This window comes from Barbatula barbatula (assembly GCF_947034865.1).
Source record: "Barbatula barbatula genome assembly, chromosome: 6".
Lineage (NCBI taxonomy): Eukaryota > Metazoa > Chordata > Actinopteri > Cypriniformes > Nemacheilidae > Barbatula > Barbatula barbatula.
Window position 1 is genome coordinate 26,218,064 of NC_136765.1, and position 26,799 is coordinate 26,244,862.

Consider the following 26,799-nt stretch of genomic DNA (forward strand, 5'->3'; position numbering starts at 1 on the left):
CATTATGTGAAATAAATGAAATCGAAGAAAGAAGAACACTGTGCTTGTTTAACCAGAACCAGACTCTTTATGAAGTTTGGACTTTACTCATTTAAAAGACTAATGACTTTGTTTGTTTGTTTCAGGTCACATTTAAAAGTAATCAGTGTATTACATTTTTCTTCCAAAATAAAAATACACAAAATATCACCAAACATTAAAATGAAAATGTACCGAAAACGTCAACAAGCAGCTTTCATCATCGGATCAAATTATTAAACAGTTGTGAGACTAAATATTTGATTATTCATCACATTAAAAACATTGAAAGGGAACGTTCAGTAGGACATACATGTTTTTAGGAAAAAATACACTTCTACACGACATCTTTGGACAATAAAGTACACAAAGTCATCTTCAGGAGAGACGACACATGAAAGATTTTGTGAACTGCAAACATCTCAGTGTGTTCATGTATTTGTGTTGACGGGTGGATTAACGGGTTAACATAAATAAAACCTCAGTGAATGATCTGAAGCTCGGGGTATCTCCAGACAAACTGAGAAGCTTTGAGGTCTTTGAGCTGGAAGTGAAGGCAGGGTTTACACAATAATATTAATTTTAGCCGTGTCACATGACCCCTTTAAGCAGGCGCAGTGTGGTAGTTTGCTCTTATAAGCCATCGCAGAGATACTCTTATGATAGCGATGGGAGGGTCTGTAATACTCCCGATCGGAGAGAAAACATTCACAAAACTAGCATCCGTCTCCTTTCCTGCGTTCCGCTGAAGCTAGGGCGCTAGCATTAGCCGGTACACTATTTTGCCTGATGGTTGCAACTTTATTATTTTCACCCATTTGTCGAGTAAGCGCTTACAGGAGACATCTCTGTAAAATCTTAATCATTTCTCCCAGACATCATTAAGATTAAATGGAGAGCAAATGGAAACTTTGGGAGATATAACTTCTGAGAAAAAGAGTCAGAAATGTGACAAATGTGTCTGTCATGAGAGTTTGAGAAAAGACGTCAACAGTGTGTCAGACTGAGATCAGATTTGTCTCGTCTGACATCAAAAGTCAATATTAGTGAAGATCTCAATATCAACTCAGTTCTGATCAAATCAAATGACATTTAAAATTGTATTTCTCCTAAACAAGAGACTGAGTTGATACGCAACACACAGCATCTGCTGATCAATGACAGAGAAACATTTCAGCGGTTTGGTTTAAAGCCACAATATGGAATAACTTTGTAATGAAATCTCCAAAACTCACCAGCACAGTGTGATATATTTCATGCAGTTGTGTACTTACATGATCACAAATGTTCCCAAGAATGTGCAAATCCAGTGAAACTCCTATTTAAACTAAAGTCCCGTCTCTTGTCTCTCTTGTGTTTGTCTCATATCAGTGACCTTATATCCGCTGCTCCTCACGACCCTCAGTTTCTGGCTGTAGAAACTACAGCAACACGCTCATGCAGAAGTGCTTATTCAGCATCTGTTGTTCTGTTATTATAGATCACGATGACTCTTTGGCCATTAAAGGAAACTCAAACAAGCGTTAACGTAGTTTACTTTATAAACGACGACTGTATGACTGTTTTAAACACATTAAACTGTGTAGCATTATATGTCCCATAATTCCACTCTCCTACATAAAGCTTTTAATGTTGTTTCAGAAGTGCAACATCTAGAGCTCCAAATGTACATATTGTGGCTTTAAGATTCTACTTGTATTTATTGTAACCGACAGAAGCAGAACAGAAGGTTGCATGAATCGTGAGGTTAAGTGTTTTGATTGGTGCTTTGTGTTTTCATGCTCTTGATCTGAGCTGTATTTGACCACTTTTATCAGTTGTGACAGAAATTGAAGATTCTGAAGCGTCTCGGTCACATGTTCACTGAGTTATACAGGAGGAGACGTCTGATGTGTAGGGGCTGGGACATCTCAGATGATTGATTCTTCAAGAACACACACACACACACCATTTAAAGTAAAGAGAAAACACTGGAAAAATCCTGAATGCACTGTAAGTCATAGAAGCGTCTGCTAAATGCATGAATGCAAATGTTTATCCTGTGACCTGCCCTTTCACGACTTCATGTACGGCGACACCAGCTGCCTGTTCACATTCAACATGACAAACTGTGAAAGAGCCACGGAAACCAAGCTGTTTCATCATATAAGTCAAGTCAAGTCAGCTTTATTTATATAGCGCTTTTTACAATTTTCATTGTTACAAAGCAGCTGTACAAGAAAAAATGACTATAAGTAAAACATAAAAGGTTATGGAATTCAAAACACAGGTCAAATATCAGACACACAATAAATTCCTATATGCAGTGTTAATTAAATAAGACTATCAAATTCTAGCAGCCCCCCCGGCCAGGCAAACAGTGCAAAACAGTATGCAAACGGTGGCGAGGAACCCAAAACTCCATTGGAGGAGAAAAAAAACCTCGGAGGGAAACCAGGCCTAACCAGGGGATTCCAGTTCCCCTCTGGCAAAAACTGCAGCCTCTGCACAAGCTCAACAGTGCTTGCACAACAAGGCGAAAATAAAAAAAAAATTAGATTTAAAATTATCATTAATAATCTAATAGTGGCTGAAGTTTTGTAGGGACGTCACTTCCTTCGTCCAGCATTTGTCAGGTCTAGGAATGGATTGCGCCCTGCCCGCTCCGCTCTAGTAACCTTGGAACAATGAGACAAGACTGGCTGAGAGTAGAGTACTGTTCTGCACTCTTTGATGAAACAAATGCATCAGTTGTTATTGGAAGTGTCCCTGGTTCCGGTTGATCTAACTAGTGCAGCCTAGATCTTTGAAATACATATATTATGATAATCTAGTGTATGCAAGATTAAAAAGATGCGTCTTTAGTCTAGATTTAAACTGACAGAGTGTGTCCGCCTCCCGGACATTGCAGGGAAGACTGTTCCAAAGTTTAGGCGCTAGATAAGAAAAGGATCTGCCGCCTGCACTTGATTTTGAAATTCTAGGTATTACCAACTGACCTGACACCTGAGAGCGTAGTGCACGTGATGGACTATAATACGTAAGAAGTTCTCTCAAGTAGTGAGGAGCTAAACCATGCAAGGCTTTATAGGTAATAAGCAAGATTTTAAAATTTATGCGATGCTTTATAGGTAACCAGTGCAAGGTTGACAGAACCGGGCTAATATGCTCATACTTTTTTGTACGTGTAAGAACTCGAGCTGCCGCATTTTGGACCAGTTGGAGTTTTTGTAATAGGCCTGCAGGGCAACCACCTAATAGTGCATTACAGTAATCTAGTCTTGATGTCATAAAGGCACGTACAAGCTTCTCCGCATCTGATGATGACAGCATATGACGTAATTTAGATATATTTTTAAGATGGAAAAACGCAATCTTACAGGTTTTGGCGACCTGGTTCTCAAATGACAGAGTACTATCGAATATAAAGCCAAGATTCTTAGCTGAAGATGAGGGTTTTATGGAACATCCATCAATAGTTAAGCAGTAATCAATAGTTAAGCAGTAAAAGCATATAAAAGCACATAACAGACAGATATGAGAAATATTTTTCACATTCATCTCAAAATCTGTTTCTGAGACAAGCGAATGATGAGATTGAGCTTTCACACGAATGAGCTTTATGTCTGTAGTTTCTGTTTTGTTGATTTAAGAACATTGATCAAAAATGTCATGGGGCAAGAAAACTACACTTCCCATCATGCAGCACTTGAGCAACAACAGAAGTGTTTACATTCTTCTGAGGAGAAAATGGTTCTTCTATGGTTGTGATGGAGAACCTTTATTTTGAAGAGTGTCTCTTATAAAAATAAAGTATGCTTCAAGTTCATTATAATTCATACAAGTATAGTCCAACAAAGTTCTAATAATTTGAAGTATACTTTATTTAGTCAGTAATAGCTACTATGTATACTATTTTAAAACCAATTGGGACCAAATTTACCCCCTTTACTTGTTTTTCTGGAAAATACATCAGTGTAAACTGAACATATACTTTCCTATTTAGTTTAGCACGCTTGAAAAGATTCGTGAGATGAGTAAGAAAGACTGAAGTGAAATGAGTTATTTTATTCTGAACAGTATAAAATCTGTTTTGGGTTTGTAAAAAAAGTTTTGTTAGTGGGTTACATGTAAAGCAAATATGATTTGTGCGCACACGTTTCTTGAGATACACATTTACCTTATGGTTTTTACCTGGAAAATGTCAAATGGGAAGAAAAAAATCCCACAATCCCACATCTAAGGAGCCATTTAGAAAAAAAGAGAATAAAGCTCTTGACAATATTGACCACGGTCATTTCTCTCTGTATGAAAATGGCAAGATGTTCCAACGAAATGTTTGTAAGTCATTTCCACTCTTAGTTTAGTTCAAATCAAGTCACGAGTTTCTCCATTTAGCATCACCGTCCATCCTGACATTAACTCAAAATCAACTTTAATTTCTGATGATATATTCAGAGAGGTGAGCTGTAGATCTGATCCGAGCGGAGAATGACAATCTGAAGATTATTCAGTCATCTCTCTCGACAGCATCAATCTGATCAATTATATCATACCACCTAAACCCCCCACGCTATAAATATCCCCATCGTATGACATCTTCATTCATTAATCTTTTCTGGGAGGCCATGCAAATCAGGATTTATGAATAAATGTCATACGATGGGGATAAAGAACAGACAGGGAACATTCTGGAATGGAGTTCTTGCTCAATTTTTTGCTCAAACCAAAACATAATTATAAATAAATTCAGCTTCAGGTCTAAATCTAGACTAAAATAAGTTAATTTAAAAAGAAATCAAATCATATGAAACTAATAATAGACTACATTTATGAGTTTAGTTTTCTTTTTCATTAAAAGTGATATGCTATTATTGAAAGTTTGATTTGACACATCTTAAGCTTTATCCTTTTTAATAGAGCTCGGCGATTCCAGCGTTATGGACGTGACGTACAAATGCTCAGAGAATGTATTTGTTATGAATATATTAAACCATCTGTTTATATTTGACTAAACCCTTGTTGATAGAGTTTGAACATCAGAAAGTTTCAGTCTGTGAACACATTTTCATCTTTAGAAAAGGGAAATAAACATGTGTTATGGATGTGACAAATAAAGGATGCGGTTTTTGGGAGACTTTGTAGGATTTCTGTGAATTAAAATGTACGAACCTGAAGCAATAATACCCAATGAATGTAGAAGAGATGCCTCTTTATAGAACATTAAATAGTGACTTAATTTTAACTTTAATGTGTCCATTTATGAACCGTTATGGATGTGAGGATCCTGAAAATGGCTCTTACCCTACTATGAAAAATCGAGCACTTAAAATAAAACAAATGCTTAAAAAACTTGAAGAGAGATCTCACATGGGCATTAGAAACACTAAATGTTAGTATCTGTGCTGTTACCATGATAAAAACAGTAATTTTTTCACGGAATTGCCCAGCTCCTGATTTAAAAAATGGATCTCAGAAAAAATGGAGGATCAAATATAGGCTAACATACTAAAACATGTTAAAGGATTAAAATAACATGCCTTGAATGTAAATATGATAGTCATGATTCAAGTGTTTGCTCTTTAAATATGAAGAAGCGTTCGTGTAGCTTTTACTGACTGGATTTGTTGACCCACGCTGTGATAAATCATCTGATAGATGTGAAGTCTCCTCGGGTCTCACTGTCCATCTGAAGAGCTGCAGGTTTCTCTTCACCAGAGACTGGAGATTATTTTGATGATAAATTGAATTAGACATCAGTGCTTCCCCATCACACGTGTGTCATTATATTGATCAAATCCAGGCAACACGTTGTCCTGCTTATGGGAAATTCAATCATCTGCATCTGGTCTGTAGTGATCAAAGTGACCAGAGATACAGGTTAAGGGTTTTCACTTCAGCTTGTGCTTTTGTTTTCTCACTATACAAAGTAAATCTGTTTAGAAAAGGCACGATGAATGAGAATAACATTTTGAAGTACACGTTTAAACAACAGAAAGGAGAGTTCTGTTTTCATTTCACCATCCTCATGTCATGTCAAACCTTTCTTTCGTCTGCAGAACATAACAGAAGATATTTGGAAGAATCGAAATCCTTTGACTTTCAAAGAATGAACACATTTCTTAAAATATCTTCTGCTGTGAAAGAGTCACATACAGATTCACAAGCACATGAGGGGGACGACGTTATTTAGGGGTTGAACTGTTCTTTTAATGCTGACTGTGACATTGCTGTTGAGTTTGTGATATATGTTTATTCTTTTATACCCAACATTTCCTTTCAGCAGCCGAATAAAACAAGCCTGTGCTTTTCCCTCTCCTCATGTGTCCCCTCCCATCTGAGAAAGAGGAGGCGATTGTGAATGGACGCCATAGCAGCATCGCTGCTCTCAGATGACTGTTTCCATAGCAACACACAGAGCGCTGTGGTATAAAACACACGCGCTTTCTCAGACGAGATTCAGAAACTCTGAGCAGCCCCGCTGACAACCACAACAAACTCATTGACATCCACAGACACCCAACACCAGCCCGATGATGCTGAGGCCCAAGGACCTGTGTCACGGCTCCGGCACCACAACTTTTCTGGAAGCCATGCAGAGCGGCAAAGTTCACCTCGCTCGCTTCGTGCTGGACGCTTTGGACGGTCGAATCATCAACTCCAAGGCCGAAGCCGGCCGCACGCTCCTGATGCACGCGGTGTGCATTCAGGACAACGCCACGAGGTCCAAATTCACCCATTTGCTCTTGGAGAAAGGTGCGGACGTGAACATTCCAGATGACCAAGGGCGCACAGCCTTGAGTCTGGCCTGTGAACTGGGATATCTGGACGCCGTCAAGCTCCTGGTGCAGTTCAACGCCGACCCTGAACTCATTGACACGTGGGGCAACAGCGCCTTGATGTACGCCGCCTGCGGAGGACACAACCACGTTTTGGAGTTCCTGGTGAGGGCGTTTAAGAAGTTAGGACTACGGCTGGATCGCACCAACCACGCGGGACATTCTGCCGTCCAGGTGGCGGATTTCTTCGGTCACAACCAGTGCGTCCAAGCCCTCAACAGCTGCGGAAAGAAGGCCGTCAGTCCTACAGACAGCAGCGGAGAACCCGCGGAGGATCTCAGGTGGCCCAATCGCCTCCCCAAGCAGGTTTTGGAGAAGTTCTCCCGAGCGAAAGCACAGAGCAAAAACGAAGAAGCCTTTCCGGCCTTGTTTCAGAGACAGCTGCGTGTGGGAGAGAGCAACAGCCTGCGGATTCGCTTCCGGCGCCCACCGCCCTCTTCCACCGAGAGCATCGTTACCAACCATTGTCAAGCCCTAAACAAAATGTCCGAGAGACGTCTGGCCGAAGACAAACAGGATTTGTTTTTTACCTCCAAACAAAAACACAACTCGGTCCTCAAAGAGGCCAGCGGAGGCAGACGGATGGATTTCACTTCAGAGCGGTGTCCACCGGTCAAACGCGACGGCGACGAAACGCCACTCTGGGGAAAAGCCAAATCCTTCAACCTGGACCTGAAGAGCAGCAGAAAACAATCGTATCAGGGTGACGACCGAGAGACGGACAGATCTGCCAGCAGATTCAAAAGAGCGTCTCTTCAGGACGAGAAACCTCTGGTGGCCAAGTTCTACTCGCAAATCAAGGCCAATAAAAAAGAGACATCGGAAGGGCTCGAGACACCACACAACGGCGACGTCAAATGCAGAAGAGACATTTCCAAAATGGGCAGACAGAACAAACTTCTCTTCGGTCGTGAGGAGCTGGAACCCCAGAGGCTCAAAGGTGAATCTTCAGGTCTCAGTGGGTTGGGAAGCAGATTACTGCGCAGATTCACCGCTCCCGAGTTCTTGAGACACATCCGAGAATCAGACGCGGGTCAGAATAAAGGCATGATGTCTCGCTCCGAGACCTTTCCACTGACACGCACACATCAGAGGGTTAACAGCCAACCCAGTGTGGACAGCATCAGTGCCGTCAGATGTGAGTTTGAGAATAATTCTGCCTTATTTCATTCTTAAATGAATGACTATCATCACAGAGATCAGATATATTTATTATCAGAGATATAAAGAAATGATATTTATCATACCAGAGATATGAAAAATCAGATTTATATATTATTAGAGATATAAAGAAATTATATTTATGGCGATTTAGAATGACCAGGAATGTGAATGTGAAGATATTTGAACATTTTTTAAATACTAAATGAATATCACATGTTCCTGTTATCGGGTCTGAAGATGTGTTCATGTGTGCTTCTCATAAACAAATGTTATCATTGGACTGTGACGCTGTATTTTGCTTTGACGTCTTTTGTTTTTATAAGTTTGTGTTGTCTTTAACAAGAATCCAATCATATATCTGGTGGAAATATTTACTGCGCACATCTAAAATCTACATTTATTCTGTTTTTATTTTAATAGACTAAAAACTTAAAATAAAACAAATGTATATACTTGAACTTAATCATGTTTGTGTTCGTGTTTTTTTTCCAAGTATGTTAATAAAATCATTGCATACATGTGGAACCTGGATGTGTGAAAGAAATAAAAGCTTTGTCAGCGAGTTTTTTATCTGCATGATTTATTCATTTAAAAAAATGTAATGTCTTTCTCTGTTCATCAACATACAAACACAAGCACGCAGAACATGAAGAGAATTGATGAGTTTTCAGCCGTACGCTTCCCTTCAACATCACACACACCTGTAAACGTTTCACACCAAACACTTTTAAATAAGCAGCACTGATCCCGTGAGCCTACACTCTCACAAATACAGATGCTTCAAAAGGGTCTTCCTTCTGACCCAAATGGTTCCATAAAGAACATTTAACATCCAAAGAAACTTTCTGTTTCACAAAATCTTCTTTGCGGTGAAAAGGTTCTTCAGATTATAAAAAGGTCATATGACTGAATGATCACAAAGGTTCTTCTGTGGCACAAGTGTGAAGAACCTTTAAAGCACCTTTATTTATAAGACCGTAAAGAACAACCTCAGGACACACAGAACCATCCCATCTGTCAGGCTTCAAAAAAGACAATAATTCAGGAACCATGAAAGTGTTTCAATCTCATATTTGTGTTCTGTAGAGAAATAGCAAGACAAAAGTATGAGTAAATAACTGTGATTTTTATTTTTGGGTGAACTGTTCTTTTATAAAACACTAAGATGTTTTGCTACACTCCTAAAAATAAAGGTTCCCAAAAAGTTAATAAACAAACTTTAACATCCACAGACGCTTTCTGTTTCAATAAAGGTTCTTTGTAGTGGAAAACGTTTCTGCAGACGATAGAAAATAAGAGAATTGAAGCTGTGGGGTCCCAAAAATGGTTCTTCTATGGCATCGCTGGAAAGAACTCTTACTAAGACTTTTCTTTTTAGGAGTGTATGACCATGTGTTTGTCTGAAATAATATGCCAATGAACCAAGAATTAAAAATCTCTCTCTCTCTCTCTCTCTCTCTCTCTCTCTCTTCTACACTTTCATTATGAGAATTCTGGGAGCATCACAGCACAACAGAATACAGAAACACCACCATGAACGTTGCATCCAAACACACATTAAATAAAACTTTCATCTTTCATAATAAACGGTGTAAACCAATGCATTTACAGTTTATGTACATTATTGGTTCTTCTGACGCTCACTGTCACCAGAGTTCTTAAGAAAAAACCTTACGCAATATTTACACGGTTTACAAATCCACTCACGGCACCCTTTCCAAAAGCAGGTGCTCAAGTCAATCCATTGCAAAAATAATAAATAGGTCATTAAAATACGACGGCTCATTAAAAACAGCTGCACCTGTCAGTACTGACACATCATGACATCATTTGTTTTCATCGTTTGCAAACAAAAATCAAGCTTTGAGCGACAATACATGCTGGCCAGTACTTAACAACCGTCAGCTTTTTGTGGAGAAATTGCTGATGATTGGTTTCCTTACATTTTTGTTTTCCAAAAAAGTCAAAGGTAATATTTCAATCTTTTGGATATGTAGAGTGCTCAGTTAGGGGCGGAGAATGTGCGTAAATTGTCTTTCCCGTTTAAGCACCAATAAAACAAAGGAAACAGTTGTTTGAATGTGTGGAGTTCCCGTCTCAACCATCAATATTCTGACCCCTTTGGGAAAAAAGATGCTTTCACTTGTTAAAAGTGCTCCGCCACTGGTTATTTTCCGCTCTTCAGAGCATCTAACACTGTGAGGAGCCCCCGGGGTCTCCGTGTGAACCGGTCAGCGCCGGCGGGAGGGAGAATCTTCAGCAGCGAGACATGCGCTTGCGGTACTGCTCCACTAGAGGCACCAGACACTGAGGAGAGCTGGCCTGCAGGAGGAAAGGATGCTCCAGAAGATCTGTGGCACTCGCTCGTTCCAACGGATCTCGGGTCAACATCCGGTCCAGGAAATCCTTCAGCACAGGGGACACCTGCGGAGAAACAGGACAGATGATGTCAAATTAAAACCCTGTAAACAATATGTGTACAAGTACATCAAACCAGAGCCGTGGCTTTGACTCATACCTGATGAACGTTGCGTACGGTGGGTGCCGGCTCGTCTCGCAGCCTCTTCATGGCAGCCACGGGTGTTTCGCTGAAATATGGTGGTTCTCCATCAACCATCTCCACCACCATAATCCCCAGAGACCAAACATCCACCTGCACATTTCACAACACGTCTTATCATCTGTCTTTCATGATCTCATCAGCATCTCAATGGTACTGTGTTTTGACCCTCTGACCTCAGTGCCATACGGTGATTTTGAGATGACCTCAGGTGCCATCCAGTACGGCGTTCCCACCAATGACTTCCTTTTAGGAATATCTTTACTGATCTGAGCACAGAACCCAAAGTCTGACAGCTTGATCTGGAAGAAAAACAAAAACTATGAGTTTAGATTTAAAAGCAAACACACCTGTTGTTGTTGTTATAATGTGTATGGTACACTAGCGTCATTACTAAAGTTACACTGTTAGGACCTGTGGACGCTTCATTTAGTCTGATGTAAGATTACAAGTGTCTTTGGTTGGGGGACAGACAGACCAACAGACAGACAGACAGTAAGACAGACAGACAGAGAGACGGACGGACGGACAGACAGAGAGACCGACGGACAGATAGACACCAGACACTGAGGAGAAAGAGAAACATACAGACAGAAACATACAGACAGAAAGACAGATGGACAGACAGAGAGACGGACGGACATACAGACAGAGAGACGGACGGACAGACAGACAGAGAGACCGACGGACAGACAGAGAGACGGACGGACAGACAGAGAGACGGACGGACATACAGACAGAGAGACGGACGGACAGACAGAGAGACCGACGGACAGACAGACAGATAGACAGACGGACAGATGGACATACAGACAGATAGACGGACAGACAGACAGAGAGACCGACGGAGAGACATACAGACAGAGAGACGGACGGACAGACAGAGAGACCGACGGACAGACAGACAGATAGACAGACGGACAGATGGACATACAGACAGAGAGACGGACGGACGGACATACAGACAGACGGACATACAGACAGAGAGACGGACGGACAGACAGAGAGACCGACGGAGAGACAGACAGATAGACAGACAGACGGACAGATGGACATACAGACAGAGAGACGGACAGACAGACAGAGAGACCGACGGACAGACAGACAGATAGACAGACGGACAGATGGACATACAGACAGATAGACAGACGGACAGATGGACATACAGACAGAGAGATGGACGGACGGACATACAGACAGAGAGACGGACGGACAGACAGAGAGACCGACGGAGAGACAGACAGATAGACAGACAGACGGACAGATGGACATACAGACAGAGAGACGGACGGACAGACAGAGAGACCGACGGACAGATTGACAGACGGACAGATGGACATACAGACAGATAGACAGATGGACAGACAGACAGAGAGAAGGACAGATGGACATACAGAGAGACAGACAGACAGATGGACATACAGACAGAGAGACGGACGGACAGACAGAGAGACCGATGGACAGATAGACAGACGGACAGACAGAGAGAAAGGACGGCCAGACAGACAGACAGATGAACTCACCCTGCCGTCCAGTGAGAGCAGTATTGAATCACTCTTGATGTCTCTGTGAATGACGCCCTGCGAGTGGAGATACGCCAGCGCCTGCAGGACGGCCTCACACACCGTAGCGATCTGTTCTTCACTCAGTCTGAACATAAGACAGCACAACATCACGTCAACAGACTCTTAACCTCCTCGTGTGTCTAACTACGCTCAGAAAACAACGCCTCCATCATTAATAGTCTTCAGTATAGATTGGCAGTCATCACCGTGCTCCTTACGTTTGCCATCATCCAATCAGGATTTAGAGTTTTGTTTTGTAAAAGCACATTTAATGTTCTTCATAACAAATCTGTTTTTACCACAGCTGAAAAAACTATAAGAACATTTCTGCAGCTTTCTGAAAACTCTGAATCAGTTTGGAAAGATCAAATAAACCAAGAAGCTCTTCATTGTATTTCAATGTTCACTCAACTGTGAGGTTTATTCACATCATTTCATTCCCAAAGAATGTCTTCAATCCTTTCTAGTGTAGACGTGCTCTCCTTCGGCTGATCTCTTTCTCTCTGGCACTTTGTGTTAAACAAGTCAGATCTTGTTCTTCTGTGATGTTGGAGTCAGACCCCGAATGTCATCACAATATTTTCTAATCTGATTGTACAAAGGAATGAAACACTACTGCGCATCGCCCTCTTGTGGCATGAATAAAACACTACAACACCATGAGCTCCGAGCATTTCACTGTTTTTAAGCACTTTAAACGACTCTCAATACAATCAGAGACCATCAGGAGAAACCTTGAAGTTCCCATTCTGTGAAATACAGACAAGATTTCTTCCAAATTTCAAATAACAGGAAAGATGCTCTGTGTTTTCAGACCTCAAATACTGCAAAGAAAACAAGTTGAGATTCACTTCTAAATGAAGAGTGATCATACTGCTGTGACATTTTACCTGGTTTCAGAGACGATGTTTGTTAAAGCTCCTCCCTGCAGATATTCCATGATGACCCAGAGTTCCTCCTCCACAAGAGCGCTCTTAAACATCTCCACCACATTCCTGTGCTGATAGTCCCTCATGATCACAACCTGTGAAGAGAACATGTCAACTAGAGCTGCAGGATTATGACAAAACTGGGGATTATTCATCTCAATATTGTCATTGAGATTAACAGATTTTATTCTGAAGCTTTGAATTCTTATATAACGTTCTGTGAAACAGCTGCATGCCATATTGCCAACATCCAAAACTAAATAATATAATGTATATAACACATAATTATGGATGTTATGTTCTTAGTTAAAACATGAATATCTAAAGGACACGTAACGTATTCATGCTCTGATTGGCTACTGTATCTGGTGCCCAAACACACAGAAATGAGTGCAAATGGACGGCTGTAATTGAGGCTTTTGGTCATTATGTAATTGTTTCTCCTGTAATTGTAATCCTGATTAGTTTCTCCATTAATTGTTCAGGTCTAATTTCTACTGCTTTACGTTATCAGAAATCATGTTTTCTCATTATTAATACTTCATCTATTCTTATTGTCTCTAAAGTTGTGGAAGTGCGAAAGAAACCGTTTACAACTGAAGAATGTTTATCTGTGTATCATCACAGTGCTGGATTGGATTATAAAATCAAAACAATTCTGCTCTTGATATAAAGTTTTATTTTTAAAGTAAAAAACCTTTTAATAAAAATTATCAATAAATAAAACTGTATAAATTAACAACGGTATCAAACAGATTCAAATTGTAAGAGTAAAGAACAATAAAGGACAACAATAATCCAAAGATTTGACAAAACATGTCAAATGATCGATCGCGATTAATAACATCCAGATAACATAATAGATGTCCGTGTACTGTGCACATTACGCTTGTGTTCATATACACATACATATTTACATGTACTTAATATATTTACAAATAATTAAAATGATAATTATGTTTTTCCTAAATACAGTATACTGTATGTATACAGTGCCCTCCACTATTATTGGCACCTTTGGAACATATGAGCAAAGAAGGCTGTAAAAATGCATCTTCATTGTTTCTCCTTTTGATCTTTTATTTAAAATATCTACAATATTCCAACATATCTGTAAAGTAAAACAATTTGAAGTGGGGGGGAATATCACATTATGAAAAATAAATATAAAATGAATATGCACAGTACACATACATGAATTATGTTAGCTTTTATTCTGGACGTGACTGATGTTTGACGGCTCTAGGCTGGAATGCTTTAGTCCAGATTGAAAAGATGAAACTATCTGATCTCAGTTTTACTATAAATATCTTATAGTGCCGGTAAATTCTTCATTTGTGTCAGGAGCTCATGCTCTTATTCTGCTCGAGTCTGCTTTATTCATGCTCGTTTTCGACAAAGATATGTTGTTAACCTGAACTGTGGTTTATAGGGAAAAACTCAGATAATAAGGTATTTATGTCTTATGACACGTGGAATTTGAAAAGGTGTCCACGACATTGGCGTTCACAGTCCTCTGTGCCGTTTTACCTCATTGAAGAGAAGTTCTCGTCTCTGTTGTCTCCTGAGGTCCATCATTTTGACGGCCACCACCCGTCCGCTGTGTTTCTCACGGGCGATGCACACCACACCCGTCGACCCCTCTCCGATCTTCACAAAGTTCTCCAGGTATGAGCGCGGGTCTCCTTTATCCACCACCATCTGCAGCGCTGCTTTGAACTGCTCGTGGGTGACCTTCGGGGGGTCGGGCGGGGGGCGCGGGGACGGGTGTAGAGGGGGTCTGAACACGGGCGAACATGTTCCCGGGGGGCTGTTGGCCAGGGAGCCGGTGGGTGAGGGGCGGGGTTGGGATGGGCTGTCCTGTCTGGGGTAAAGTCCTGGGTTTGGACAGCCGGAGTGTCTCATAAAGGGGTCCAGACCGGCGGGCCGATAGCTGATGTTGGGTGAGAGACCGATGGTGTAGCTTGAGGAGGAGCGGACGGTTTGGTGAGGTCTCACGAGAGGACTGTTGGTGCTGCTGTGCATATATCCAGACGGATGTCTCATGGCTGCGTCTGCCTGTATCGTACAAGAGGACAAATAAAAGTGGGTGATTCTCATGAAATCAAACATCATTTTCCTAAAAACACAAAATACCATTTTAAACAAGATAGGACATGTTTAAAAGCACTGGTTTCACAACCTTTCACAACCAGTCTTAAAAATTCTCATTACCGTAACCATTTTAAACTGTCAGTGTCATATCACGTTTTGCTAAAACAGGCGAAGTAAGCAGGTTATTTATTAATCGTACATAATTATACATTAATGGATTATATTTGATATTATAATGGATTATAATAAAATATTATACATGTAAAATGTCTATAATTGTGGAAAACTACCTGTATCGGTTATTAGAAGTGAAAAAGTAATTTGTGGTTAACCCTTTAAAGTTACTAGTAGATGTGTTTCTTCACATAAAATCTGACTTAATGTGTATATATTTGTGTGTTTTTAAACATTACGGATATCAGTCACTTCTTTCTTCCTTTTTATTATACATGAATATTTAGTCATTTGAGAACATCTAGTAGTGGAAAATCCAATTGTTTTTTCAAAATATTTATATTTGACTCTGTTTAAATGATGAACATACAGTTTAATGCTCTCTTCGGACTTGTTACGGTTATGAGAATTTCAGCAGAAAAAAAACTATAAAATACACAAATAAGGAACTATTATGTCAGCATGATCATCTGTTTTGTCAAATTGTCTTTATTATAATTATAATGAACCCAACTGAATGGAAATCTTAACTGCAATGATGTTTCAGTGGTTTGGTGAGAATCACACAGGTAATAATAATGTCATGTACAGATCCAGCCGTGTTTGTTACCTTCAGGTCATATGAGGAGAACGGTCTTCCAGGGCTGTTTTGAGGATGCACCAGCAGTCGGTTTGAAGTCCTCACATCGGGGTCTCCGTGCGGGTCATGCACGGGCATCGTAGGGCTATAGAAACACGAAATGGGTCTGTGGTTGTGTGAGAACACGATGGGGAACTCTCTCCTCATCATGAGTCTCTCCGTCGGACTTCCCACATCTCCGCCCAGATACACGGACCTGGGAGGCTCCGGGAAGTGTATGGGGGGCGGCGGAGGGGCCGGAAGAGCCGGAGGAGGAGGCCGGGGACCCTCCAAACACCTGGTGCTGACCTCATAAGTGGACTTTGCCCGGGGCAGGACGCCGTTGGGCTGCAGCGTGATGCTTTTCTTTAGGCCCATGTACGGCGTTCCGCTCTCGCTGTGGATGTTTCGTGACGTGTCGGGCCAGTGGGACTCGGGGTCATCGCGAGAGGGCTCCAGGCCCTCGTACTGATACGCCTCGCCCTCGTTGACCTCCCCCAGGCGACCGAGCGACTGCGCTCTCTTGCGTGCCGACGGGCTGCTCTTGCGCAGGGAATTGGAGCTGGTGACGGACAGGCGGCTCATGTCCGACAGCATGGCTGAGATGTAGTCCCCGTGGCCGATCATACTGCCTCGCACGATAGTCTGCGGAGGACGAGAGGAAGATTGTGATTAATGCGAGCTGAAATCCAGTGCTATTTAAAGAGCGTGTGAATTCACCCGGGTGTGGATCAACTGAAAATCACACTTTCCTCTAAGGAGGCTATTTCTGGATGATGCGTGTTGGTTAAGAATAGGCCTAGTCAAGCTAGTAAAGCTATACACTATCAACCTAAAGACATTTGCAGTGTTACTGTTATTCTCACGTAGTAGCCTGGACAAAATGATGTGCTTTTGGCTCAATGGTGATATACAGAACTGGAGCAAATAAACTTTTCTTTAGAAGAACGGAAGCACAATGAGATATAAATGCAGTATATACGGTATATACATAACATGTTGATTCAGTTGTATGATTGCTAAAAAGATAGATACAACAGATTCTGTAAATATGTCAAACAAGAGAAAGGTCCGAAGCGCACGTAATTCACTGTACTTCACAACATATGCAGCCTTATGCGTTTATCTGTGAGTGTACTGACGTGCTACATTACTGCGGCTTTCACAAAAGTGAGACGACCTTCATATAAAGTCCATCAGTAACTTTACACGTGAAACATGTAACAAGTTCAAGACTGAGGGGAGAGATGTAAAGACACTCCTGTCAGTCACCCTGTCAAAGACTATAATAGCACTTCAGATATTATTATTATTATTATTAACGTCCAAATCAGTTATCAATCTTATCTTCTCTTAAAGTCGCCATGAAAGTGTATTAAACAGTGTTTATTATAAATGATTTATCCGTGCACACCACTAGTTTTTCTTAATTCATTTGCACTCGAAATCTTTAATCAAAAACATGAAGCTCCTCCCCCTCTCAACAACAACAACTGTTCACTACATGAGGTCAGCAGCACAAAAGAGGAGGGGCTATACTGACTGTCCAATGGCCAGGCATTCTTAGACTTACCCTCCAGACCCAACTTACAACGAACCAATCAAAAAGGGAAAGGCAAAATAAAGCCCCGCCCTAAAAAAGTTATAATTTCAGAAGCAGTTTCATATACGTCACGATATGGAAAAGAAGTCAATCTCAACTTCCGTTTCATGGAGACTTTAAATGAAATCCAGGCGCAAATCAGCCCATCTGTCTTTGTGTAAAGTTTACTAATCTGACATATTTCAAAACCCTGCTGCATAAACGACACAACATTGCTGAAATCTTGTTCTGAACATTTCTTCACATTCTAACGTTACAGACGTGATGTCGCGCGCTGGCTTCCACACGCCAAACTGCTTTAAATCCAGAGTTTCAGGCTCGTATTTGTGCTTTGATGGTGGCTCTGTTTCCACATCACTTGTACACGTGTACCAGACATTCACCGTAAGTGAGGAGATCATTTATAATCGATAAATCCATCGAAGAGATCATTTAGAGGTCACCCTCCCTCCCGCGCTCACTACCATCAGGTGGAGGAGTGCAGAATGTCGTAAATACGAGTTCCGAGCATATGACCAACCAAGCGCCCCTGATATTTACGAGTGGAAAACACAACTCGGTGTAATTACATGCGTGGGGTAATAAATCTTTAACACAATTAAAAAATGACATTCTATTAAGATGGGGATGTTTTAAAACCAATGTCTGTTTTTTGTCTATTATAACCTTTGATATTTTTAGCTGACTTTGTATACATCGTTTGCTTATTATTAAAAAAAGAAAGAAAAGTAAATCTGTGATGAACCTTCTTTGGTTTGAGCTCCATTGGTGTTATTCGGGACGGGTCCACCATCGGTTTGGGTCTGCGGAGGTTCTCTATTAAACTCTGCCATTGTGTTGGAAGGCCGACGAAGACCCCTCGCTTGGTATCGAATGAGGTATGAACGCGATGCTCAAAGTTCTTCGGTGCAGAAATCTCAGGCCTCTTCTTCTTCTTCTTGCGAAACATCGTAAGATCATACAGCTGAGAGCTTCAAAACAGAGACAAAAAGAAAATAAAGATAACAACAGGAATGTATGCATTGCCATCATTCTGAACCCTGCAAAAAGCACATTTATAAACAAAGCATAAGCATAAATTGGTTTAAAGGGGTCATATGGTGTGAATACGTGTTTTCTTTGGTGTGTTATAAGTTGCTCATGCATGTATTAGACAAGTAAAATTGCACAAATAAAAGTGTGGGAACAAAAGATTAATTCTATTTAAAAGCAAACCCAGACCTCACCCAGACCTGCCTGAAACGCCTCGTGTAGCCACACCCCCACAAATCTACATCAGCCCTCGTGTAGCCACACCCCCACAAATCTACATCAGCCCTCGTGTAGCCACACCCTCACAAATCTACATCAGCCCTCGTCTAGCTACACCCCCACAAATCTACATCAGCCCTCGTGTAGCCACACCCCCACAAATCTACATCAGCCCTCATGTAGCCACACCCCCACAAATCTACATCAGCCCTCGTCTAGCTACACTCACACAAATCTACATCAGCCCTCGTGTAGCCACACCCCCACAAATCTACATCAGCCCTCGTGTAGCCACACCCCCACAAATCTACATCAGCCCTCGTCTAGCCACACCCCCACAAATCTACATCAGCCCTCGTCTAGCCACACCCCCACAAATCTACATCAGCCCTCGTCTAGCCACACCCCCACAAATCTACATCAGCCCTCGTCTAGCTACACTCACACAAATCTACATCAGCTCGTGGGATGATTTGACTAAGACCGCCCACATGTAAACGCAGGTAAGGTGGGTGTATCGGTCAGTACTATTGAAGAGGAACCTGATGTTCCAAATATGGTCAGAGGCGTTACATTTCGCTCACACGCTTGCAGTATTCCACCAATCACTACACACCGGTTAATTGGCCAATCACAGCACACCTCGCTGTTCAGAGCCATGAGCTTTGTAAGAGGCGGAGCAAAGAGGAGATACAGACATGTACAGTTTGTGGAACACACAGTGTTATTGAACCTTAAATCGTGTTTACACATTAAATTACATCTAAAACACACGATCATATTCATTTAGGCGTGTCACGTGACCCCTTTCAAATAATTTTGTGTTTTAAGTGAAGCTTCTATGCTAGCATCATCATCCTCAATTTTGTTCCTTTTTCTATATCAGTTGCACTAAATTTGTCCAAAGAGTGCTGCATCAATGCAAAAGAAAAAGATCACGTCATCATCTTTGTTCTTAAAATAGCAAAGCCAACACGCAGATGTATCTACTGACTTGCTGTCAGCATTTGAATGGGTAAAGCAAGCATGATTTCTGCCTTTGGTCTGGTGTTTCTGTACACACATTGAAGGTTATGTAAGGCTTGAGAGCTAGCGGCAGGTTTTCAGATGGCTCTGTGTGTGTGTTAGCATGTCAAATGAAGAATATCTGCTCAATTACGGCTTACTCATTCTGTCTGCCCTTTGAGTGACAGGCAGGGAACGCAAGAAGCTCGTGCCTTTGGGTTCAAAGTGCATTAACTTGATCAAAGTCTCACAAACCACTGACCCACATCACACTAAAGTCTGCTAGTGACACACAAGCATCTCGACCGACTGACTTCAATGTTTGTCTTTTTAATTCAAATGATATTTTATGGCAACCATTGATAGCTCTGAATCAATAAACACTGCCACATTTGATGTATATTTGACTCATTGTGATCACAAAATGTAATCATTGCTTCTCTTGCGACCGTTCTGCTTTTTCTGTAAAACATTTATTGTAATAAAACGCTTCACAAATGAATGCGAGTTGCGTTTATAAACGTTTATGTTTATAAAAATATATGTCTGTGCAATTTGCATATTCATTTAGTTATTTTAAACACATACTGTATATAGATATGAATAAAAATGACTAAATGTTTCTATATGATTTAAAAGGATATAGAAATAAGATGGTATACGTTTCTAATGATTATATTTACATAAACACTTCATAAAACAAAAGAAATGTGTAGAGTACACAGACAGTACATTAAACACAAACCTTTATTCTGGATGCGATTCATTGTTGAACAACTCTATAGTTAAAGTTTGATTCTGAACGTGATTAATAATGTTAATAATGTGGAGATTCTGCTCAGACTGGCGTTCATGAATCAGATCTCAACATCAACTCACATTCTCCTGAGACCAAGTGATCTGACGTGACACTTTATTTGATACTGTATGTATGTCTGTATGTTAACAATTGCTAATTTGTGTGTCATTTTATTTTCCTGAAGGAACTTTAAGACTTGTGTAAGCGGCACAAAGGTGATGATGGTTTGATTCCGGGGAACACACGTTAATGTTGGACGTATGTAAATGAGACACGAATGACTGAGAAGTCTAAAGTCTCCTGAGAAATAAGAGCTGTGGTTGTAAACTGTGTGTAAATCTCAGTTCAGCGCCGTCAATAACAAACTGACAAGAAGAGTAAATACCTTCTCAACCAGCCGTCCGGTGGGACTGAAGACTTCTGTAGACGACACCAGTGTCTGTTTCATTGATCTGTGTGTGTTAACTGAACCCACGTCTGACCGATCCTCACAACACTCATGACACTGACAGTCCAGTGCTTAACATCATATAACGTTGATCTTTAACAGGAGTGATGTGATATAACCAGGGCACACACATTCTGAAAGGCACTTTTGTTTCAACAGCTATTGATTTCTTTTTTAAGAACATACTCACGTAACCAAAAGCAAAGCCAGATTCACATTCATGAGATATTGAGCTTGACACAGATTGTATTCGATGAGTTTTGTTGTTGGATCAAACAGAACAGATTTAGATTAAATGAAATGTTTGTTCTCTTGAAAATGTTGTGCACGATAGGAAACATTGACATGAGTTGTAATCGTATTTATTCATAATTGAGCATACCGTGGTATTAACGGGATATTGATCCACGTCGTAACGTGTTGTTAACCTTACATCATCTTTGCTACAAAAACATCAGCGTTTATTTATCATTTGAACATTCTCCAGAACATTATAGAACCGCAATCCACCTAAATACAGAAGATGAAGCGCCAATATCAGCTTTCATAAAGACTCTGTTTTCACTGTCACAGCATTTCATCCACATCTGATAACCATGACAACATTCGATATGGACGGTCAGTCACCTTCAACAAACTTTCATTTGAGACCCATTTCAGTATGAGTCGTGCATAACCTCATAAAGTACACTTAAGTATAGTAGAGGTGAAGTAAATACTGCAAGGTTCACAAATACCATGCTGCATCATCTCTCTGTCAACACTCCATTGTTTTAATGATGAAATATTTGTTTTACTTTTATTGTGTGTTTAAGGGTGTGTACACATACAGTATGCCATGTTTTGTTCGTTTAAAGGCCGTTTCACATTAGCACTCATGGTGCGCACCCGGGTTCGATTTGATGATGTGAACGCTGCCTTCCGAACCCGGGTGCGCACCGGTGAACTGTAGGCTACCCGAGGGAGGTCTGGGGTGCGGTTCATGTGAACTCCAGTACGGCAATCCTACCAAATCACGCAGGTGAACCGCTATTAATGACGTATTATTTGGGAAAAATATGTGTTTGTGTTTCACTGACTTTTCTGACGAGTGTGACTGACGCGCTCCAAGCAGAGAGCAGTAGGCCTATATCTCATTTCTGTCCGCCTTCAGCGTTCTTAAGAGCATTTGCAGATGAAGGGAACACAACTAACCGTTCAAAAACATAACTGTATAAAAGTGAAGTGAGCATTGTAATGCATCTTGCCGACTTCTCCTGCGTCGTTGTTACAGGTGACGGGCAAACAGCTACAGGCCTGATGATGCAAACGAACTGCGGTTCGGACCAAAATAAAACAATATGAACACAGTCCAGCGGGGGACAATCCAACTAAACATGAAACCAACAAACTTGTGCGATTGTTCTGTTAGTGCGGTTTATTTGTGCGAGTGTGAACGCTGAACGCTATCCTGGTGTGTCCCAAACAAGTGGGCCGAGACCGATGAAAAGATGGGAACTCTGGCGAAATATGAAATATGAACGCAACGCGAGGGTGCAAACAATGGAGAAAATGGCCTTTAAAGTTGTTTTAATGAAGTCCTTACCAAAGCTTCTTACTGACAGATAGGACATTTACCAAATATCTTAATGGAACATGATCTTCACTTAATATCCTAATGATTTTGGGCATAGAGAAAGATCTATCATTTTGACCCATACTACATGTTTCCGTGTCACTTAAGTGCTCCAGGGTCACACTTGTCATGACCCATTTAACACAAGTGAATCCTTCAATAAAAAGAATGATTTAGGGTTCTGATGTTTTCATCGCTTGTAATAACAGGAGCGAGTGTTTTATTAATGTCTGTAAACACTGTTACACACACGGTTCAATCTCAACTCAACACACGCCTCTTCACTCCTCCAATACTGGTCCAGCGCTCACATTTGATGCAATATTTGTGTCAAGCGCTTCACTGTGGAAACGAAACACCAGCTCATCCTCTCGCTCAGTGAACGCTTGAATCTGATGTTTCCTGCATCACATTTACACTTTGACCCCAACAACAACACAAGAAGGAAAAGTTTCACATACAGTTTGTAAAATAGACAGATGATATATATTGAACAAATACGCAGTCGCGGAAAAATATGAAGAGATCATTCCAAATCATCATTTCTAGATGTGTTGTGTTCGGTTCAGTCCTCAGCGACATCAAGTCAGCCAACAGCAACGTAACATCCACATTATCACATAAAAAAAATCATTAATACACTTTCTCTAAATGTAGAAATATGTGAATCTGAATATGTTTTCTTTGCAGTTTGAGGTCTGAAAAAATACAGAGCATCTTATTTTCATAAACGCACATTAGAAATTTGGGAGGAATATTATTATTAATGTTCATTGTACCTAAACACATATCAATAAATAGTAAAGTTTATTTCTCATTTCGAAATTGTATCTTATTTTTTTCCGTGACTGTAAATTGTAAAGTTAAATAAAGATACAGATATTACTGTAAAAGTGAAAACTGTGTTCTGGGCTTCATGCTTGAAAATGTGTTGAACAAACAAGTGGAATCACCAATAAATGTTGACAAATAAATGTGTACATGTATCTTATGGAGTGACAGCAAATATTTAGAAAATAAACTAACAATGGAGATAAATCTCTCTTATGCAACTTTAATATATATTATTAACAGTTTGTTTTCTACATTTTTGCTTTATGTCACACCATGCGACACATGTTTGGTTTATTTGATATACATATCTGTCATGATTCTGCCTGCTCTTGTCTTGATTTTCTGGTCTAGGGGCAGAATCATGACAGACCCACGTGTTTTATGTGGAGAGGATCATATTATGGTCAATCAGGACATAATATGCGTTCTCTCCTGTCTCGTCATTTGGCCCTGCCCCTCTCGTTTCTAGTATTGCTCTCCTCCTGTGTCGCATTACCCACACCTGCCTATCGTTATCCCCTTTGTTAGTCTCCCTATATAATACCCTCTTGTCTATTGTCTTGTGCTCGTTCGTTGTACATGTTTCATGCTTTTTGCCATGTCTTGGAGTCTTTGTCATTGTCATTGATAGTCAAGTCGATGAGTGTGAGTGTGAGTGTGAGTGTGAGTGTGAGTGTGAGTGTGAGTGTGAGTGTGAGTGTGAGTGTGAGTGTGAGTGTGAGTGTGAGTGTGAGTGTGAGTGTGAGTGTGAGTGTGAGTGTGAGTGTGAGTGTGAGTGTGAGTGTGAGTGTGAGTGTGAGTGTGAGTGTGAGTGTGAGTGTGAGTGTGAGTGTGAGTGTGAGTGTGAGTGTGAGTGTGAGTGTGAGTGTGAGTGTGAGTGTGAGTGTGAGTGTGAGTGTGAGTGTGAGTGTGAGTGTGAGTGTGAGTGTGAGTGTGAGTGTGAGTGTGAGTGTGAGTGTGAGTGTGAGTGTGAGTGTGAGTGTGAGTGTGAGTGTGAGTGTGAGTGTGAGTGTGAGTGTGAGTGTGAGTGTGAGTGTGAGTGTGAGTGTGAGTGTGAGTGTGAGTGTGAGTGTGAGTGTGAGTGTGAGTGTGAGTGTGAGTGTGAGTGTGAGTGTGAGTGTGAGTGTGAGTGTGAGTGTGAGTGTGAGTGTGAGTGTGAGTGTGAGTGTGAGTGTGAGTGTGAGTGTGAGTGTGAGTGTGAGTGTGAGTGTGAGTGTGAGTGTGAGTGTGAGTGTGAGTGTGAGTGTGAGTGTGAGTGTGAGTGTGAGTGTGAGTGTGAGTGTGAGTGTGAGTGTGAGTGTGAGTGTGAGTGTGAGTGTGAGTGTGAGTGTGAGTGTGAGTGTGAGTGTGAGTGTGAGTGTGAGTGTGAGTGTGAGTGTGAGTGTGAGTGTGAGTGTGACTAGGTGTTTTTGTAGTTGTAGTTCTTGTCAAGTGTTAGTCTTCAGTTTATTGTGTTCCCTGTTTACCCCCTCGTGGGTTTTTGTTTTGTTCCTGTTTATTATTTATTAAAATCCTGTTTAAACCCTGTTTCGCTGCTGCACTTGGGTTCTCTTTCCGCGTTCCTGACACATATCTATCCACTTTGAACAATAATTCACACTGTTCTCCTCTTTGTTGTTGATCTGTACTTCATTCACATAAAGTGTGAATAGAGTTTCTACCATAAAGCTGTAAAATAGAAACTACAAGCATCTGAAGTGAGCAATAACTCCTGATCTGACACACGATATCTCATTATGACACACGTGCACTGCACCAGCAGACAGTATAATAGCTTTACATGATAAATGTTTCATCATTTATTCAAGCTTTAGGAACACCACCATCTGTCTGATATCAACTTGATGAATCCTTTCACCTTCATTTTGTGTAAACCTTGCACACTGTAGAACATATACAGTAAGAGTTAAGTGAGAATGTCTTTCATCGACAGCTTGATTTTTGTATCATGTTTTGACAGCCGACTGTTTAATAAAGACGTGTCATTTCAAACAGTTATTGGTCTCAACATCACACACCTTGTAATGCTTGAGACATGTAAAATGATTCACTTAAAAATAAATTCAGACTCAAAATAAACTTATTCTACAGTTTAAAAACAATAGATATTTGTAGTTTTTTACGGCTGCTTGAAATACTCTTAGCAAATAAAGATGTCCGTCAGTAAGACTCTGTGTAGTTTATGTAAGATGAGAGACTTTATAATCCGATTTTCTTCTTCACACACATTTAGTTTCTGTCTATAAGGCCTGAAGGAGTTGAAACTATTGATTTGTATGACCTGTATCCATTACTGTCATCTATTGTCTTTTACTTCTGGAAGAAAATCAATGAGAAACTGTTCTGAAGTTTAGAGCGACAGTACCTGAACACAGTTCTGTTGAACACAGATGATATAGATCCAATCCTGCGCTGCATCATTTCTCATGTCACGTTATAAAAGTTAAATGATCTTCAGATGTTGATGAAGTATTTCTAATGTCATCACGTGTGTTCTGTCTTCGACATAGATGGGAAATACACTTGACTTAAAGCATATATGTGTAATGCATTATTAAAGGGATTTTCATGTATTATTGATGCCTTGTAATGCACCTTATAAAGTCTCATGAATAATTGTAACAGTACAGTTGATACATTATAACACTCATCAATTCATTGTTACACTTTACAACAACATTTAATGTTTTACAACACACACAATTATAATGCATCATAGCATTTAATAACCCTTAATAACGCATTACACATAAAGGCTTAAGGAAAGTCTTACCCACAATCGATCTGGATGCATCCAGTTTGGAATCTGCTTTTTGCCAAAATGAAAACCGTGATGTATTTTGTGGCTGTTTGCCATCTTCACACCTTAATGTGCATGTCGTTCTTTATTTTCATTGCTTTCTACCATTTTATTCCCTCTGGAAGGTTTTGACTTTGTCCCGTGCAGAAAGCGATCCCCTGTTCCCACTTCATGTGTATCATGTTTGAGCTGGAACAAACACAACCATTTGTCATATCTGTGAGGATCCTAACACGGCCATGACAGTGATGTGAAGAACCTTCACCTTCTCTTAGATGATACCTTACACTTATCTGAAGTGTCATGTCAATAGCACAGACACGTACCACTATTTAATACACATGATCAAAGTAAGACTCGCCAATCATTTCAACCCAGCAAGAACAGACATCTAGATGTTTCTGCCATTCGTGTAGCTGTCCAATGAGATCCATTCACACTAGCGCACACATATGATCAGAAACAAACATGGCGTGACAGAGACCACTGCCCCACATACCCCT

General features: G+C 40.7%; 2 protein-coding genes across 3 annotated transcripts in view; one reads left to right on the forward strand and one right to left on the reverse strand.

Moving 5' to 3' along the window:
* Window positions 1-6,533: 6,533 nt before the first annotated feature.
* Window positions 6,534-8,012, forward strand: ankrd63 (ankyrin repeat domain 63; the record flags this gene model as incomplete). Its single annotated transcript, XM_079459392.1, has 1 exon — window positions 6,534-8,012. The coding sequence occupies one exon, from the start codon at window positions 6,534-6,536 to the stop codon at window positions 8,010-8,012; it is 1,479 nt and encodes a 492-aa protein (XP_079315518.1).
* A 557-nt stretch (window positions 8,013-8,569) lies between these two features.
* Window positions 8,570-26,799, reverse strand: part of pak6 (p21 (RAC1) activated kinase 6) — an 18,801-nt gene continuing 571 nt past the window's right edge. Inside the window, exons 1-9 of one of the 2 annotated variants that reach the window (XM_079458187.1) lie at window positions 20,985-21,106; window positions 18,290-18,515; window positions 15,933-16,586; window positions 14,585-15,112; window positions 13,016-13,149; window positions 12,084-12,210; window positions 10,737-10,862; window positions 10,519-10,653; window positions 8,571-10,424 (exon numbers count right to left, since the gene is read on the reverse strand). In XM_079458187.1, the coding sequence (XP_079314313.1) occupies window positions 10,257-10,424; window positions 10,519-10,653; window positions 10,737-10,862; window positions 12,084-12,210; window positions 13,016-13,149; window positions 14,585-15,112; window positions 15,933-16,586; window positions 18,290-18,493 (2,076 nt within the window). In that variant the 5' untranslated portion in view covers window positions 18,494-18,515; window positions 20,985-21,106 and the 3' untranslated portion in view covers window positions 8,571-10,256. Of the gene's footprint in view, window positions 10,425-10,518; window positions 10,654-10,736; window positions 10,863-12,083; window positions 12,211-13,015; window positions 13,150-14,584; window positions 15,113-15,932; window positions 16,587-18,289; window positions 18,516-20,984; window positions 21,107-26,799 lie in introns of those variants that run through there. The other variant, XM_079458186.1, reaches the window with a different exon arrangement.